Below are 17,385 nucleotides of genomic sequence, written 5' to 3'. Positions count from 1 at the left end.
TCGTACTCGCCCAAATTCTCTGATACCTTCCCTGAAATGGGGGAATATGGAGCCGGCTTCCTATGCAATCAATAAGCTGGGTGGCGAGTAATGTCCCGCCTCCCTGGATTGGCCGGGAAGCCGGTTTCATGATGATTGGCTGGGAAGCCGGTTTCCAGGCCAATCACAATCGAGCCAGCCTAACAACATGAAGCTGGCTTCCTAATTGCCCAGGAAGCCGGTGCCATGCCAGCGGAAGCACCAGTATCGGTACTCGTTATCGGCAAGTACCAACAGCAAAATATTGGTACTCGTTACCGGGAAAACCGGTATCTGTGCATCCCTGGATGCAATATTTGCTAAAGAATTGTTACAACAATTCAGCTACCTATGGGATGACTATATTTTATTCTTTTTTCTGCTTCTCTACTTTGCTCGATGATCCTGTGTTTTTGCTTGACCTTGTGGATGCTAAGCTACAAAATATCTTCAGTGTTACAAATCAAGTCCAGTTGAATGAGACTATCTACTACTACTACCAGTTACACATGACTTGGATGAATGTAATCTTCACAAACATGTGTAAGTTATGGTTATGTTATTGTACTCTATGTACCAGAGCAATGTTTCAAGAGATTGTGACTATACATAGAAGCAGGATCATTCTCACACAGCACACAATTAGAAAGAAATCGACTTTCACATTACGTTGGATAAAAACAATAGCTCATAATTTATTCTATAAAATGTCTAATACTGTTGATGGATTATTACATTTAAGTACTGTATGAAGTTATAAATGCAATAGAGGGCTAAAGTACATGAAAAGTTTAGAACAATGATAGGCTGGCCTATGGCAGTGTGTCAGCAGAAATAATATTCATTGGGGAATTCTTTCTTCTTCCACTTGATTCCCTTATATGAATTGGAGACGCTTGTAGCTGAAGGCTCAGGAAATTAATCGCCATTCCTATCATTCACATCACCAATGAAACACAGAGGAGTTGAATTATTTGGACATCTGGCTGCATAACAATGCTGCCGCCTATTGTTAGGACAAGGTATTGGCAACCTGTTCAATATAGCTGGCCAGATTGATGTCTCTTTCTGATAAACCGCCGCATTCATGAGTGCTCAAAGTGATATGAACCTACAAACAAAACATATTAGACACATTTTATTGCTACGCCAGGACAATATGCCAAAATTCAGTCTCCATTAACCTGTATTACAACAAAGTTTAGCAAAACCTGTGCAATAGAGTATCATTTAACATCCGCAATAGCTTTCCTGTATAGATCACATGCATATGATTGACTGATGCAGGAAACAGCATGTTAGGAGTAAGTACAAGCTTATATGTCACATTAAAAGTTAAAGGGCACTACGCTGAACTCACTGAAGTCTCAAAATGTATTCATATCATGTATATACTGTAACAGGGTATATGTAAAACTTGATGGGTTGGCAAGAAAAGTATTTGATGGGAAGGTATGTTCCTGCACAGTTTTTTTAAATACCTGCTTTAAACTAGATGTAAAGTCCCATTTAAAAAACAATGCTGACAGGTTATAATGCAAGAAGAGATTTTGTATGTCTTCATGAATGGCAGCATTTGTGTACACTGAGACGCACACGCGCAACTCAAGATTCTGTGCCGAGATGAACTAATGCTCATGTACATGTGATTTATATCATCCTGGCCCAGCCAATAAAGATGCCGAACTTGAGGGAAGACCGGAAGAAAATTGAAATGCCAGCAAACAAGTAGAGCACTGACATTGCAGCATTGGAGGGGATCACCTGCAAGGTAAGTCTGCCATAATGTGCTAATATGCTGTCCATACTAGCAAATTATGGCAAACACCTCCTGGGGGCATATATATGAATGTTGTGTTGGCAGTTTACATCTGCTTTAAGGTATAGCCACAAAGACCAAAGGTAAGGGAATATATTTTTTTACCCTGTGTTTTAAAAAATATGAACTGGGGCTGATTTTACTGGGAGTCCTGGTTTCCTCGAGGGGAGCCCTCCAATTTCCGTGGACCACATTTTATTGGTTGCCTGGCAGGTTCTCATTAGGACAGCTAGCCCCAGCTGTGTGTCGGAGAGAGTGTCCGCCCAAATAGAGACCGGCATTGTGATGTGAACTACAAAGACTTTTGGATCCAAGTCTGCCAGAGGGATACCTGTTGTGGGACTGTGGCTGCTCCTGCAAGGGACATTACCTGGAGCACAGGACTTTGCTTCTACAAGGGCTCAGTTGAGTAGAACTTTGCTTTGTTGACTGACCCTTGCTTTAATGGCTGGATGTCTGAACTGTTTGTGTAATATTTGGCTGGAATAAAGCACTCAACTTGGGTTAAAGAAACTGGGCATTATGCTGCCGATTAAACTGGCCATACAATATGCAACTTTCCCTTAGTGGGCAAGAAATTTGCTCAGTGGGTGGCCCTGTCAGCAGCCTCCTGCTTGATCAGATCCGGGCAGAAACTTCTCAGCCAAACGGTGACTGCAGCCAATCAGGTGCACTCACTGCTGAGGTATTCTGACAGCAGCACACCCAGGGGTCACTTTCCGGGGTTGATGGGATGCTGGTGGTGCACGCTACTGGCACTCTGGCCGACATTCTGGTGGTGCACCTCCTAGCCCTGGCCAGAATCCGGCAGAGCATACTAAAGTCACTGGTTGCCAGGAGCTGAGTGGGACGCCAGCCAGAGCATCCCAGGTTGCTAAGAGCTGGGAGGGGAGATGAGTATGACCCTAAAGCTGGTCATACTCCAAGGACAGTATGCAAACCCCCCAATGACCCCTTTATGAGAAGTATACAGCCCAAGGTGATCTAATTTTTTCCACTGTTTGAAATCAAGAAACCTGATGGCATTTGAGGGGTTAAAACTTGGAGCTTAAGCTGGCTATACACCTGCAGAGTTTCTATTGTCAGATGGAAAAAGTGCAACAGATTTCTCCTACTACCCTAAACTGTGTGGATGGAGGAACTTCCCACTGGGCCAAGCTTCAGTATATTGCTGGTCGGCCCCACTGGCTCTCAAAACACCTGAAAAATGCCTACATCCAATTAGATTGTTCAGGCAGAGGAGTTTTTTGAGCAGTTCGAAATAGCCCTTTTAACTGCCCAACACAAGAAATCCCATGATTTTCAATGCCCCTGGTTCACACCTGAGCAGGAAAACGCCAGACGCCAGACGCCTGAAAAGATACAGGAGCTTCTTTGGGCAGTTATTTATTTCTTCATTAGAAATGCCCAAAAATGCGCAACAGAAGCACGTTGCACATTTTTCCATTGCCTACAATGGTTTATGAGCTGCCAGTGTGAACCAGGGGTAAGACTGGACATACCAACATACTAGAGCAGTACATAAAATGCATAGGAATCATCTTCTTTCAAATAGAATGGAGTTACACTTTAAAGTAGAACACGTACTTTGAAGTGAAACATATTTTAGAACCGATTTGTGCTGACTTATTTACCTTGTTATAGACATTGAACCATTCAGGATGGTGATCTAATTTTTCAGCCTGTAGGGCTACTCGGGTCATGAATCCAAAGGCCTGCAATGAAATAAATGAATTGTGCATTGGAACATACAGGTATATGTATTGAGTCACGCTGGACCATGAAGGACACAGCCAACATTACACTCGCTCAGTGTGTCTGTGTGAAATAGTAGAGAGCATTTATCAAAGGAAAAGTGTAGTTGTATCCATAGCAAACGTTTTATTATGGCTATATTGGTCAGCTATAGATCAGAGTTGCATCTTTAACAAATTAAAGCCTATTTCCGGGAAAACAACAAAAGTACCCATGCAGTGGGTCTACCCCCACACTTGTTTTTGTCCAGAGGCTGGAGTAAAATAGATTTACTTCATTTCCGCTACCGTCGGTTCTCTCCGCGCTGTTAGCACAGACCCTGCAGCCTCTTTGCTTCTGCAGTCTAAGGGCCACTGACCCCCATTACGTCTAATGCAGGTTCTATAGGCCTATATTAGGCATGGGGATGCCAAGCGACATTCCACCAGCGACAGCAGAGGTGAAAAGAAGAGACCACTGACCACCGAGGGGAGTGGGATTCAGGTAAGTAAACCTGGTTTACTCCAGTCCCCTAGAAAAAAAAATCACTCCACTCTTGCAGTGCAGAGGTAGCCCCACTGCAAGGCTTCTTTTTTTTTGCTTGCCTGGAGACGTGCTTTTAAGTCAGCCAATAAAGAGTATAACTTAAACACCTAACGTTCTGCACTAATCAATGGGTATCCTGGTACAATACTCTGCTGTGGCTATATTGGTGTAAATTAATTCATCCAGCCACTGGTCTCGGCTGCAATGGACGATCCAGGTCTGGGTTTCCTAGGGATATTAGCAAACACTTTTTCAAGACACAAAAAGACTTCACATCTTAAGGTTCCCATACACTGCACAATTCTCGTACGAGAATCGTGCAGTCAGTGTATGGAAGGCGTGTGACCGTACAATAGAAACGACTTTTGTATATCGAGCATGTAGGGAAACCAGGCGAGAATCGTACGATTTTCGGCTGGTTTTTAACATGATCGAGAGATCACTGCCGATCTTACTTTACAACACTCGCAAGACAAAAGTCTTGAGTATCACACTGAACAGACAACGGATACATTACACAATCTACTGGAAGATATCCCGTACGGAAGATATTGATTTTCACTGACTTCCTCCTCTTACCATGTAAGAGAAGATTATCTGACATGCTGTAAAATCTCTTCACTTGGGAGCAAATGGTTCCTGTTTTCCATTAGGGTCATGTCAGACAGGCGATTCTAAACATTCGCTGCTACAAATTGTGACAAACAAGTCAAACCCTTGTTCTATCATTACCTTATGGTGCCCATACACTGAGCGAATTTCGACTGGTTTTTGAGGAAGCGGTCTGAAATTCGCACAGTGTGCCGCTGTCGGCACCTTTACGGTCCATATCCCTTGATCAGCTGATCAAAGAAGCTGGTCGGAAAATCTTCGTATGATCATAGCTGGCAGCCAATGAGCCGCTGGCTCTGTTCTGGTATTGTGACAGCGGAATTCCTCGATCGACACGCTGTTAGTGTTGATGGAGGAATCTTGTCTATTTTTCTCGTTCAGGCCGTGCGCTGAACGAGAAAAAAAGATCAGTGTATGGCCAGCCGTAGTGTCTGCAATTAGTAGCTAAGCCACAGAGGTGAATATTGAGATTGTTAATGGCGAGCTTTCTGCTGACATGAAACACTGCAGAGTGACTGAGCTACAAATTTCTTTAAAAGTAGAGAGTTTGGGATTCTATAGAAAATAACAAAGATTTAGGCGAGAAATAGCTTACAAACAAAAAAAGGAGGGAGAAGATCACTGTATATAAATCGCCTGGCTGACATGGCTCTTAGGGCCCATTCACACCTAAGACTACCATCAATCACACGATACTGTGCGATTTACACAAGCTATCACACAACTAGCCTGCACTACTGTGCGCTAGGTGCGTTTTATTGACATTTATTTGAATGGCACACAACGCACCTCCTGGCTGTTGTGCGCCGCAGTGAATGCATGCACAATTTTTTTCCCCCCGCAATGTCATTTGGATGAATTTACTTACAGTTTAAGAATAAACTCAGAACAATTTAACCTCTTGTTGGCAGTAATGTAGTTGGCAGCACAATGAAGTCAAAGAGTTTTAAATGAAAGGACTACCAGCAAGAGGTAAAATCACACAGCGTTGTGACATTAAAAATGAACTTGTAGATAATTCATTCGATTTTTTATAGAAGCATTTATAGCATTTAATGGAATTTGTTTGTCTTGCTTACCCGATTAAAATCCTTGAAATGGAATTCTTTGTAAATCGCATCTCTCCCATCCAGCTCATTCCATCCAACTGCCCTGAGGTTAGGTAAGAGCTGATCTCGTTCTTCCCCGCTGAGTCTGTGAGCCTTCCCAGCCTGTAGGTATGACAGAGATGAACATATAAAACAAAAGTGTCCTTTTCTAGAATTAGCTCATAGCTATATGTCATCTAGGGCCCCATTTAGACCTGTGTGTTGCAGTAACATGCATCAATGCAAGGCTCTCGTCAGTGCGTTGAAGTGCGCTTTATTGTCATTTGCAGCCCAATGCACTAACAATAAGTTGACAGTGGTGCTAACCCTTCTACAGTTCATTACAATCCAAAACTTACAAAAAAAAAAAAAAGTTCTGGCTATTCATATACTTTAATGAAAATATGTAACAAGCATTAAAAAAAGAAAAGGCTATCATCAAATCAAAAGTTACTTTAACGTCTTAATGATGGAAGTTAAACAAACCTTAACCCCTAAAGCAAACTTTGGTATGTGTTAGTAAAACTGTGCATATCTTTGCAACTAATTAGGGGTGTATTTATAAAAAAAATCATTCGTTCTGCGTAAATGGATATTACATTCAACCCGAAAATAAAATATACTAAGTTTTTGCCTCTATCTGCACAAAATAAATGTGCAGGGAATATGGCTCTGCAGATTTTTTTAAAACACCCCATAGAGTATTTAGGTGAATTATACATTGTATTTCTCAGGACAATTTGGCCCTTCATTTGGTGGTAAATATTAATGGATATATCCTGATTTTTTTCTTTTTACAACAAACTGATCCAAAATGGTAAAACAATGTTTTTCTTTAATTTAGCTGTATATTTTCATGTCATTACCATAACCCACCACCAAACACCCCCCCCCTCCCAAATAAATTTTCCTACTCCTGACGTTCAACACATATGTGTGCATTATTTGTTCTTTTCACCTAAAGTAGGTACAAAGAACAAAAAAATTAACAATAGTGCTTGTTTTGTGTTTTTATCCTACCTAAACACAAACAGTTAAACTGTTGATGACCTTCATGCTAACACTAACCTAGACCAATCCTTTAACTATTTAATCTTTATTTTTTAACAGACATTTATTTTACTTCAGACTTCTCCTTTAGGCCTCATTCACATGGAGCGTGTTGCTCTGTACAGCGTGAAGGGCTGGTTGTTGATGCACCTGGAGCTGCGAGAAGAAGTGTGAAGACATCTCCTGTAACTCTATAAAGACGCAGGAGCTGTGAACCCTCACACGCTGATTCCTGCAGCTCTGAGTTTTTAAAGCTGCACATAGACCGTGTACAGACCTGGATCCATCATGTATGCGTCCTAGGCTGTACATTGTCTGTGTGCGGCTGTCAAAACTCAGAGCTATGGAAATCAGCGAGTGAGGGCGACAGCTCCTGTGTCTATATAGAGTTAAATGAGCTGCTTGCATGCTTCTTCCTTTCAGCTCCAGGGGCATCAACAACCAGCCCTTCATGCTGTACAAAGCAGCATGCCTCGTGTGAATGAGGTCTTATACCCCATTCACACGGGGCATTCTGGGATTCCCGCAGCAAGAACCTACAGATTCCTGCGGCAGGAATACCGAGTGTCCTGTTCAGATTTGAACTCTGTATCCATTGAAGTAAATGACTAGGTGACAGTGGTAGTCTGCATGCAATTGAGCATGGTACATGTGATTTGGAATAGATGATTGTCCATGGACGCAGGATAGATACATCCATGAACAATGATCTATCCCAAACCAAATGATATGATTATACCATGTACAATTACATGCGGACAGCTGCTGCCACCCAGTCATTGCCTTTGATGGGTACAGTGGCAACATCTGAACAGGACACCTAGGATTCCTGCTGCAAGAAACTGTAGGTTCTTGCTGTGGGAAACCCAGGCCTCAGTGAGGAGAAAGATAAAATGTATTGTTGTCTCCTCACAGAGAAGTAATACAAAGCTGTCCTTATAATCAGGCAGCCTGAGACTGTTGCCACAGGTGGCTTCTCTTTGGGTCACGTGGTGGGCTGCAGGCAAAGTAAGCATGGCTGTTCTGCTGCATAATCTTTGTCGCCCCCTTTACGGCCAGAGCGTCCTAGGTTCGCAAGAGCTAGTTAGGGAGATGTGTAAGGGACATACACATCTCCCAACTCAGCTCTTGGTGTCAGGATCCAGAGCACCCCCAGGTGGCGCCGGAGCCAGGTCCTGCAGTTCCTGTGCTCGCCTGCGGGGGTCTCCAGCAGCCAGGGACTGTAAGGAACCTGCAGCTCCAGTACTCACCTGCGGGTGTGCCCCAGCTGTGAGTGATCATCCCATCACCTGGTGCTTCCTGGGAGGGTATTTAGGCCCTCCCTGCAGTCAGGAAGCTGGCTCAGTATTGCGTCGCCTGCACTTGCCTGATTCCTGAACCCAGCTTCCTAGCTGCAGACCTGTCACCGACCCGGCTTGTTACCCGACCACTCTTCTTGGATCCTGTTTCTGTACCGTGCTGCCCTCCTGTTAACCCTCCTTGTTACTTCACTGCTAAACCTGTGGGGGGTTGAGGGGGTTAGTAGTTTTGTTTGATGGTAACAAATAAACTGTGCATAGAACCCAATCCTGTGTGGGCATATTAATTTGGTCATCCTGCATGTGGTGTGAGGACGCCTGTGCATGGTACCCTGACACTTGGCAACCTGGGACACTCTAGCTGGCGACACACCTAGCTCCTGGCAGCCAGTGATGTCAGTGAGTTGGGCGGGATGCCAGTAAGATGATCCATCACCCCCCCTCCCTGAACGTGCAACCCCCCCAACTCAGGCGGCGAATATGCTAGGGACACCCCTGGATAAACTGTACAGGGAAGCTGTCATTAACTGTGAACATGTTGATTGTCTGTCACAGTGGTCACATGATCGGGACCCGGTCCCCCTCCAGCTTCCGATCTTTGGTTTGAGACCAGGACCTGTTGGTGACAGCTCGGTCTCAGTGCTGGGTGCACACCATGGAGGACAATTCCAGCACAAACATGTGGGGCCATGGAAAAAGGCCACCTCTGTGATGCTGCATATATTTGTTGCGTATTAAGGTAAATGTTGCAATAATATGTGCTCACTGAAAATACCCCATACTTTCCCTTTAAGTACCACTGTCCTCCTAATCTGCAAAATGTACTGCGAGGGGATATACGAGGCCATCTCTCATTAATCCCCATGCTGTGTCATGTAAATGATGAGTGTAAACAGGAAAAGGTGATATGAAGTGCATCGATCATTTTACTGTTTGATACTCAGTGACATAGGATGTCTGGTAGCTTAGCAACCGGAGGAAAAAATAAATATTGCTCAGTCAACGCAAGAAAGAAAAAAACAGTGTAATAACAAAGCGGTATTGTTAGAATGAAATAAAAGGACCCAAAAAAGGCCTCCGAGGGGAAGAATATTTGAAATGGCAATCAATGAGAACTAGCACAGAACAAGCCTTAAGACCGGCTAGCAGTCTATCTTCATCCATATAATGATACCATTTATCTCATTCACTTACTCAGGAAAAAAAATATAATAAAACATATATACATGAGCACAGAATAGCAACTAGATCATGATTTTTTTATGAAATGGGATGAATTCAACACACTTTGTTAATGTATTAATATGTATTTTATTGCCATTAATGCCCTTGTAAAGGCACACATGTACATCAAATGGGGTGTAGGTGCTATTGTCCCCCCTGTGATATGTTTGCTGGGGGTGTGCTTAGTACATGACCATACACATACTAGGAAAGTACATCCAGGGCCGGATTTCCCACAAGGCCAACCAAGGCCCTGCCTTGGGGCAGCAGGCAGTAGAGGGGCAGCAGGGGTGTGGAATTCCTATCTCCCGATGCCCTGGACATGCAGTTCCGGGCGCCGGGCGTGTAGCTGTTTTCTACATTTAGCCCTGCTTTGGGCAAGCAGACCTTAATGTACAGCGGGGAATTAGCCGCTTGTTTTATACAAGTGATCTCGGCGATGTATGCAACCTGCAGGTCTGCCATTCTCCATGGGAGGGAGGTTTGGCGGGTAGGGGGGCGCATTGAGGAACCTCTCCTTGGGGCAGCAGAGACAGTAAATCCGGCCCACGCTTACAAACGTGGATGTAGGAATCTGTTTTCTTCATTCAGTCCGCAGGTTGAACAAAGAAAATTATAACCGTGTATGGCCAGCTTAAAGATCACGAACATCATCAAGTACAATGCAGGCTTTAAAAGCCCTTTATTGGATTTGAGGACAAGGAAGGACAGCCAGAGTGGAGGGGGAGAAAAAGACAGCACTGACTGCCAGATTGGCGGGGATCAGGTAAGTACTACGGCTTTTTCCTGTCCCCTAGGCATAAATGAGCAGTGCAAGGGCAGCCCCATTGCAAGGTAAAAATAATTTCCTAGGAGTTGGCTTTTAAGTGAGCATGTGCCCAGATTATGCACATTAAAGTATTTACGTATTCCGAACAAGCATTAAAACGCTTTCAAACATGCCTTCAATCACTTCTATAGTTATAGGCATTATGGAGAAATTTATCTTCAAAGTTCACTACAGAGGCACTGGCCACTAATATAGAAATAGTTTAGTGGCCATTGTCGGGACACTTGTGCACTTTCATAAGAGTAGAGGTGCTGTTTCACATGAGTTTAATGTTCCCTGATTTCAGATAGTACCATATCAACCATTTAGATAAAGTGACATTAAAGGCGCCAATGTTTTTGGAGGGGGGGGATTGTGACTTTAATGTTACTTTTAATACTTCAAGTTGCACAGTGTGCCATGAAATGATGTAGAACTGAAGAATGAATGAATGAGATGATGTGGGTCGCACAGGTACCCAAGGGGAAGGGGGAAAATGTTCCCATTTGAAGGGTAAAGGCACTGCATCCAATACACAGAGGCCCACAGAGCGTTACCCTGCAGTTTAGACCTCTGCAGGCATAGTAAACAAATTGTAAGTCCCACCATTCACTAGGTGGGTATAAAATAATGGTCAGGGCCCAGCTATTTTCAATGTGAAATACATCTCCATTACTAGAATGTAGCCCTACCATAGGATAAGGAACCATGTATGAAGTTTCTGTCCTCTGCCTATCACTGTAATTATTTCCTTATGACTAGACATGTGCAACATTTTGGTTCTTTGAAGATAAATGGCACAAACCAGGTTCTGAAGATTACTTTGGAAACACGTAAATTCCAGAGGGCCTGGGGTATCTGGATGAGTGATTGGCTGTACATAACTACAAAAGACAATTTGCTGCATGTGTAGCCTGCACATTTGTGACCATGTATAGCCATGTATATGCTGCTTAGTGTATTGGATGAACAATGTATTTCTATAGGTGCCCATACACTGCACGATTATCGTACGATAATCGTATGCGATCGGTTTTTCGTACGATAATCGAGCAGTGTGAATGGAGATGTGCGACCGTTTCTACTGTACGGTCGCACGTCTTCTGTCGAACCAGCATGTTTGAAAACCAGCTGGGAATCGTACGATTCTCGGCTGGTTAGAACGGTGCTCGGAAGACAAATGCCGAACGGGCCGGTGTGCGCACGAGCACACTGCCCGTTCAGCATTGTGGTCATCGGAAGCCCGCCCCTCAGGGGGGCGGGCTTGCGATGATCGAGAGTGTGATCTGCCTGTCCAAGATAGGCAGATCGTACGTTTTTTTAATCCCTGTACAACCATCGCAAGACTCAAGTCTTGCGATGGTTGTAGAGTGTATGGCCACCTTATGAGGTTCATTCATAAAAGTTCTGCCCGGCTATTCATTCACACAGCACTAGCGCCTCTAGACGGGAATTTCCTATACTCGTCGCGGCCATCTAGGAGCGCTAGTGTCCTTCAAACAGCATCCAGCCAGCTGTATGCTGGACAAAACTTGTATAAATGAAGCCCATAGTGTTGTGTTACTCAGCTTGTAACACAGAGAACAATAGGAATTCCCCATATGTTTCCTAGTTCCCACCCTGGCGGATGACGACCTACAGAGGGTTTTCTGTCTAAAGGAACACACACGGAGAAAAAGATAAGACACCAAAATTTGTACCCATTCCACGCATATCCAGTAGTAAAGGTCTGATTTTAGGCATACTTCACACTGTGTTCACACACACGTAGTGTTTTTTGCATGATTTTGTTTTGTACGTTTTGTGCATCTGCCTTGCTTGCTCCGTTTGGTGTGCCATTAAAAGATAATGGCACTGCAAGTGTCTTGGTGAGTTTGGTGATCGTGCACAAAATTGTGTGATTTTTGTGCTCATTCATGCGCATACTATGTGTGAATGAGACCTTAATAACTCCAGGCAGATAAGAAAAACTCAAACAAATGCTCTGCAATCATTAATACCACATTACATGTTACTTGTTAATGTTTTTAATCAAAGTAGCTGACTTGGTATCTACCTCTTACAGTCCCTGTACAGAGGCGCTCAGACTGGGGAAGCATAAGCAGCACAAGATGCCAATCAGTTATACTGCAGTGCCCATGTGCTATTAAACAGCATGCTGATCGGTGGAGAGAGCAGAATGACAGACAAAGCTCATCAGTATGCTACTTTTGCTTTTACTGTTCAGTCAAAGGCTGTGTGTGGGGAGAAGACCTATATTTAAAAGGTTAAACTGCAGAAGAGAAGTGCAAGTCCCCTCCCTTGCCAGACAGGACTGTGCTGTGTGGCAGAGCTGTGCATATCGCAGAGCCGGATGAACAGGAATAAAAATCCTTTGGCAGGCAAAACAGCTTCCATATATATGTATTTCATCCGTGTATTTAGCTTGTTTGCCTGGAATTTAGCCTTCAGACTGTATACACCAAATTTTACAGACAGCATGACAAAAGAAGGTCTTTATTTGCTGCTTTTACAATAGCTTCCCTGATGCAGTTTTTTGCTGACCACAAAACATGTCAATTGCAAACATATGAAAATAATGTTTCCCTTTCATGTTCTGCCTACTGATTGCCTACTTGAAAACAGACAAACAGGCCACAACATATGATGTTCATTTAGTTATTCTGCATCATGGAATCGGTGAAGGATTCCAGATGTCTTCTGGTGTGTTTTACATTCTATTTGTAGTGAGTATTGAGCAATGTTCATTAAATCAGTCAGAGGGAGCCGGATCCACCAGACCAGCCCTCTGCAAACTCTACCCTCCTCTACAGCACCGCTCATTAACTCTCTCACTTCCATGCTTGGTTTACCTGTCATCACAGCTGCACAGCTAGTTTTCAGCCTGTGACCATTGTGTGAGGCTATTATCAGGGCTGGACCAATCCCAGGAGCCAGGTCACCAATGCTCCTTAAACATGACAGCCGGTGACTAACTTTTGAGGTTTTCTCCAGTTGTTGTCAATGGAACTGGCTCCCAAAAAAGATCCGTCTGGCTCCTGGATTGGACAGACTTGCTCCTGAATTTATTTTTCCGCTCCTGCTGTATATTATCTGATATTTTCTACTTATACTGAGAGGCCGAGTGAGGATGTAACCCTTCCCCGCTCTATCCCCAAAAAAGCTGTAGTTGGGTTTTAGGGTTCGTTTACACCATAGGCCGTGCGTTCCGGTCAGAATCCGGAGCGGAACGCGTGGCCGGCTGACTTTTTTGCCGGGTTGGAAGGGGTGTTGCGGGCAATTGAAGTGAATGGCACCGTAGCCACGCAATGCGATCGCCCGCACGGGATTGCAAGGCACATTGTGCCTGCAGTGCGTTCCGGTGCGATGAAAATAGTGCTTGCAGCATTTTGATTGCACCGGAACGCACCGATCGCGTGTGGGCGATCGCATCGCATTGCGGCCGCAGGACGTGGCTACGGTGCCATTCACTTCAATGGCCCGCCACGCCCCCTACAGCCCGGCAAAAAAGTCAGCCGGCCGCAATGCGGGCAGTGCGTTCCGGTCCAGGTTCTGACCGGAACGCACCGCCTATAGTGTGAACGAACCCTTAAAGCAGAGCTGTGGGCAAAACTGTTGTTAACACATGCAATTGGGCTACCCCACTGCAAGGGATAAGTGCTTGTTTTTGTCTAGGTGCTATAATAAAAAAATTATACTCACCTGACCAGTCCCTTCCGTCTCTCTACCCCTCCATTGGTCTAAAGGTGCTCATACACTGTACGATTATCTTACGGGAATCGCAGGAAATCCCGCGATCGTACGAGAATCGCAAAGTGTATGGAAGGCGTGCAACCGTTTCTACTGTACGGTTGCACGTCTTCCGTCGAACAAGCAGGCTGGAAAACCCGCCGGGAATCGTACGATTCTCGGCAAGTTAGTGGCCTGCTTGTTCGACAACTGCCGAACGGGCCGGTGTGCCCGTTTGCAGTCATCGGAAGCCCGCCCCTCATTGCAGTCATTGGAAACCCGCCCCTCGGGGGCGGGCTTGCGATGATCGCAAGTATGATCTGCCTGTTCAAGATGGGCAGAACATACGTTTAATTACAAAAGTCTTGCGAGGGTTGTAAAGTGTATGACCACCTTAAGGATCCTTGAGTCATTATGTTGTATGCACGCTGATGGGCATACCATCGCTGCCGCGGAGGAGGAGACGGGCAGGAGGGAGTGCTGGAGCTGGCTTGGAGAATCAGGCAAGTATAACTTTTTTATTTTAGCACCTAGACAAAAACTACCACTTAACCCTTTCAGAGCCGGGGTCGCCCTATTGCAAGGATTAAGAACAGTTTTGCCAGGAGTTTTGCTTTAAACCATTGTACATGTAGTAATGCAGTAGAACGATACATGCTGAGAAAAAGGTCCACCATGAACATTCACCCCCCTCTGATATGGATTTTGTTTTTTGTAGTCATCCGAGACAGATCAGCACTATTTAAACTGTGTGTTTACCAGCCTAGTATGAACAAACAAGATTAAAAAAAAAACTAAAAATGGGAATTTATCAGAACTGAGCAGGCAAAATCTGCAGCAGCTGTGCACGGCAACCGCTCGGCTTCTATCTTTTATTTTCAAATCTTAACTGACCAAACTGAAGAGAGAAGCTAATTGGTTGCCGTGCACAGCTGCTCCAGATATTGTCTGCTCCGGTTTTGATAAATTCCCCCCATAATAATCTTTCATGACTGGATCAATACAATTGTCTGCTTCCTCCCCAGCTACGGGGGTATTATCTCTCCTCAAGTGTTTACTCTTCTAATGTGCATCCACCTGTGGCTGCAAATAACCCCCTAGATGTTTATATTGTACATATTCCATTAAAGGAGAACTATGAGGTGAGTGCTTTTCACTCACCTCATAGTTCTAGCTGACCTGTGACAATGAGACTGTCACAGGTCGGCTCAGTAGATCGGGAGGTGAGTGACACCAGCGTTCGCTCACCTCTCGATCCTGTCACGGCTCTCTGCTGTGACAGGGGAGGGGCTGGATTCCCCCCTCCGATCCGCCAGCGCTGACTGGCGGAACGAACGGGGGAGGGGGCGGGTTCAGCTGGCTCTGCCTCTGGATAGGCAGAGCCAGCTGTCCGTCACGCAGCTGGGCGGATCCCGACACGATTGTCGGGATCCGCTTCAGCTGCGGCGTCTCAGTATACCGCGAGCTGTAGCCTAGGGCGACGGGAGGACGCTAGTTTGTGTCCTCCCTTTACCCTAAGGAGAACAATGGGGAAAAGCCTTAACCCCATAGTTCTCCTTTAGAAAAAAAAAACAGCACAAAAATAAAGTCAGCACTGAAGAGGAAACACAAAATACAATGTACAAAACAAATGTAAAAGAAAGTATACACTGAATGTACAGCAACATTCTAAATAAAAATATTATATTTATAGTTGATTGTTGATGGTAAAAAATACAATCATCTGAGATAATAACAAATACACCCGGATTAGAGACAATCCTGAAGTCAGATCTCTTTGCTTTGTGAGCAGCAGAATTAAGTAAATTACTGAATCCAAATTTTGCTTCGTGAACACGGTTGCGAGGAGGCATATAGTGCCCCTGTTCACACTGAGCGGTTTATCACGCGATTTCCACCCCAAAATCGTGCAATATCGCTCAATGTAGCTTGCCCAATGCATTTCAATAAAGCTGTTCACATCTCACAGCTCAATTTCGCTTGTAGCTCAAGCTTGACGCTTGAACATGACCTATTTTTCCACAGATGTCGCGCGATTTGGACTCAATGGTGTTGTGCAAAATCGCGCATTAGTGGCAATATTGCACGACCTTATCACGCTACAGAAGGGTCACTTTTGCACAGCAATATGGAAGGAAAGAATGATGTCACATCAAGATCGCTGTTGATTGGATATAGCCCAATGTAGCAGTGACAAAGTCCCTCCCAAAAAATGCACTACGTATCGCTCAATATCGCACAATGTAGCTCAAAGCCGCTCAGCGCGGAAAACCGCGTGATATCCATGTCGCTCAGTGTGAATGGGGTCTTAAGTGATGGTAGCTGTGGTCAATGGCTAGGAGATCTGACTACTGGGGCAGTAGCACCTGGACACTCCCTCCATTACTAAGTGCAGACCACATTAACACTTTGTAAATGTCAAACCACCATAGAATATTACCAAATCCAATGCAATCATAAGTGATCAGCAGTGTCAAAGATATTTAAAAAATTAGAAAATAAAACTTCTGACAAATGTCAGCTAATGTTTCATTTCTGTATCAAAAGCTGAAGACTGACACATTTAACCCTATAGACCTAAGCCTATTATTCCAAGCAATTTGAGTGTCTTGCTAGTCCCACGCCTGATTCAGGTGTTTGGGATAAAAGCAATACTATAGGAACCCTCTGATACCAGCCACTAACTTCCGTGTTGCTCTCGGTTGACATAATAGAATAAGCCCATGGGAACACAGTACACTATGGGAAGATGTATAAGTTCTAAATGACCATCTGAGCCTGGGATTGGTCCATATGGCCACTCTATTCCTTGCCCAATATGCACATTAACTTGCAAAGAGAGGAAAACTCTCCCCAGCCTTATCAAGCTACACTACTTTCTGAGCTATTCATTAACTAATGCACTTTGACTTGTGCTTCTTCAGTCCCTTACATGTTTGTAGAACATGTAGATCAATCAGAACCCTGTGTTCCTTATTCTTAAATCAGAAGGCTGAAAAGACAAGGGGAGCAAATGTAAACCTATTAAAGCATCACCTTACCATGTCTTCACAAGGGATTTAGCAACTGGTGGATGATCAGCCTGTGTGCCTGTCACTTGTCCCAGCTAAGCTGCCTCTCTCTTGTGTGTCTGTGTGATGGGGAGGTGGCCTGGACTGAGAATCCGCCCATTGTAAATAGTCAGGGCAGAGACACAGTGATTCAGCACCAGACCTCTCTCCATACACTGCCTGTAGTAGCCATGTTTAGAGGTGAATGTATTCATACTGCCTCTGGTCCATGCTGGAAGTGCTGCTGTCTGCAGATCATTATCGCTGCGGCAGGTTAATGATTTCTGGAGAGCTGAACATTGAAATGTTCTATATAAATAAGAAGTGTTTACATAAAGTGTCACAGCGGAGAGCATGGCGTGTCACTGGCGTTATCAAACTACGACAATCTCATTTTTTACTCTGTGTG

At 44.4% G+C, this 17,385-nt stretch overlaps 1 protein-coding gene across 1 annotated transcript; it reads right to left on the bottom strand.

The window, feature by feature from the left end:
• Positions 1–818: 818 nt before the first annotated feature.
• On the bottom strand, positions 819–17,120 carry PCBD1 (pterin-4 alpha-carbinolamine dehydratase 1). The gene is made up of 4 exons (XM_018574985.1): positions 16,968–17,120; positions 5,809–5,940; positions 3,472–3,552; positions 819–1,129 (listed from the first exon to the last, which is right to left on the bottom strand). The coding sequence occupies exons 1-4, from the start codon at positions 16,968–16,970 to the stop codon at positions 1,031–1,033; spliced, it is 315 nt and encodes a 104-aa protein (XP_018430487.1). The 5' UTR covers positions 16,971–17,120; the 3' UTR covers positions 819–1,030.
• Positions 17,121–17,385: the final 265 nt, after the last annotated feature.

Source organism: Nanorana parkeri, unplaced genomic scaffold (assembly GCF_000935625.1).
Source record: "Nanorana parkeri isolate BGI_ZX_2015 unplaced genomic scaffold, ASM93562v1 scaffold51, whole genome shotgun sequence".
Lineage (NCBI taxonomy): Eukaryota > Metazoa > Chordata > Amphibia > Anura > Dicroglossidae > Nanorana > Nanorana parkeri.
The sequence above is the reverse complement of the archived record's forward strand: the minus strand, read 5'-3'. Positions and strand labels throughout refer to the sequence as shown.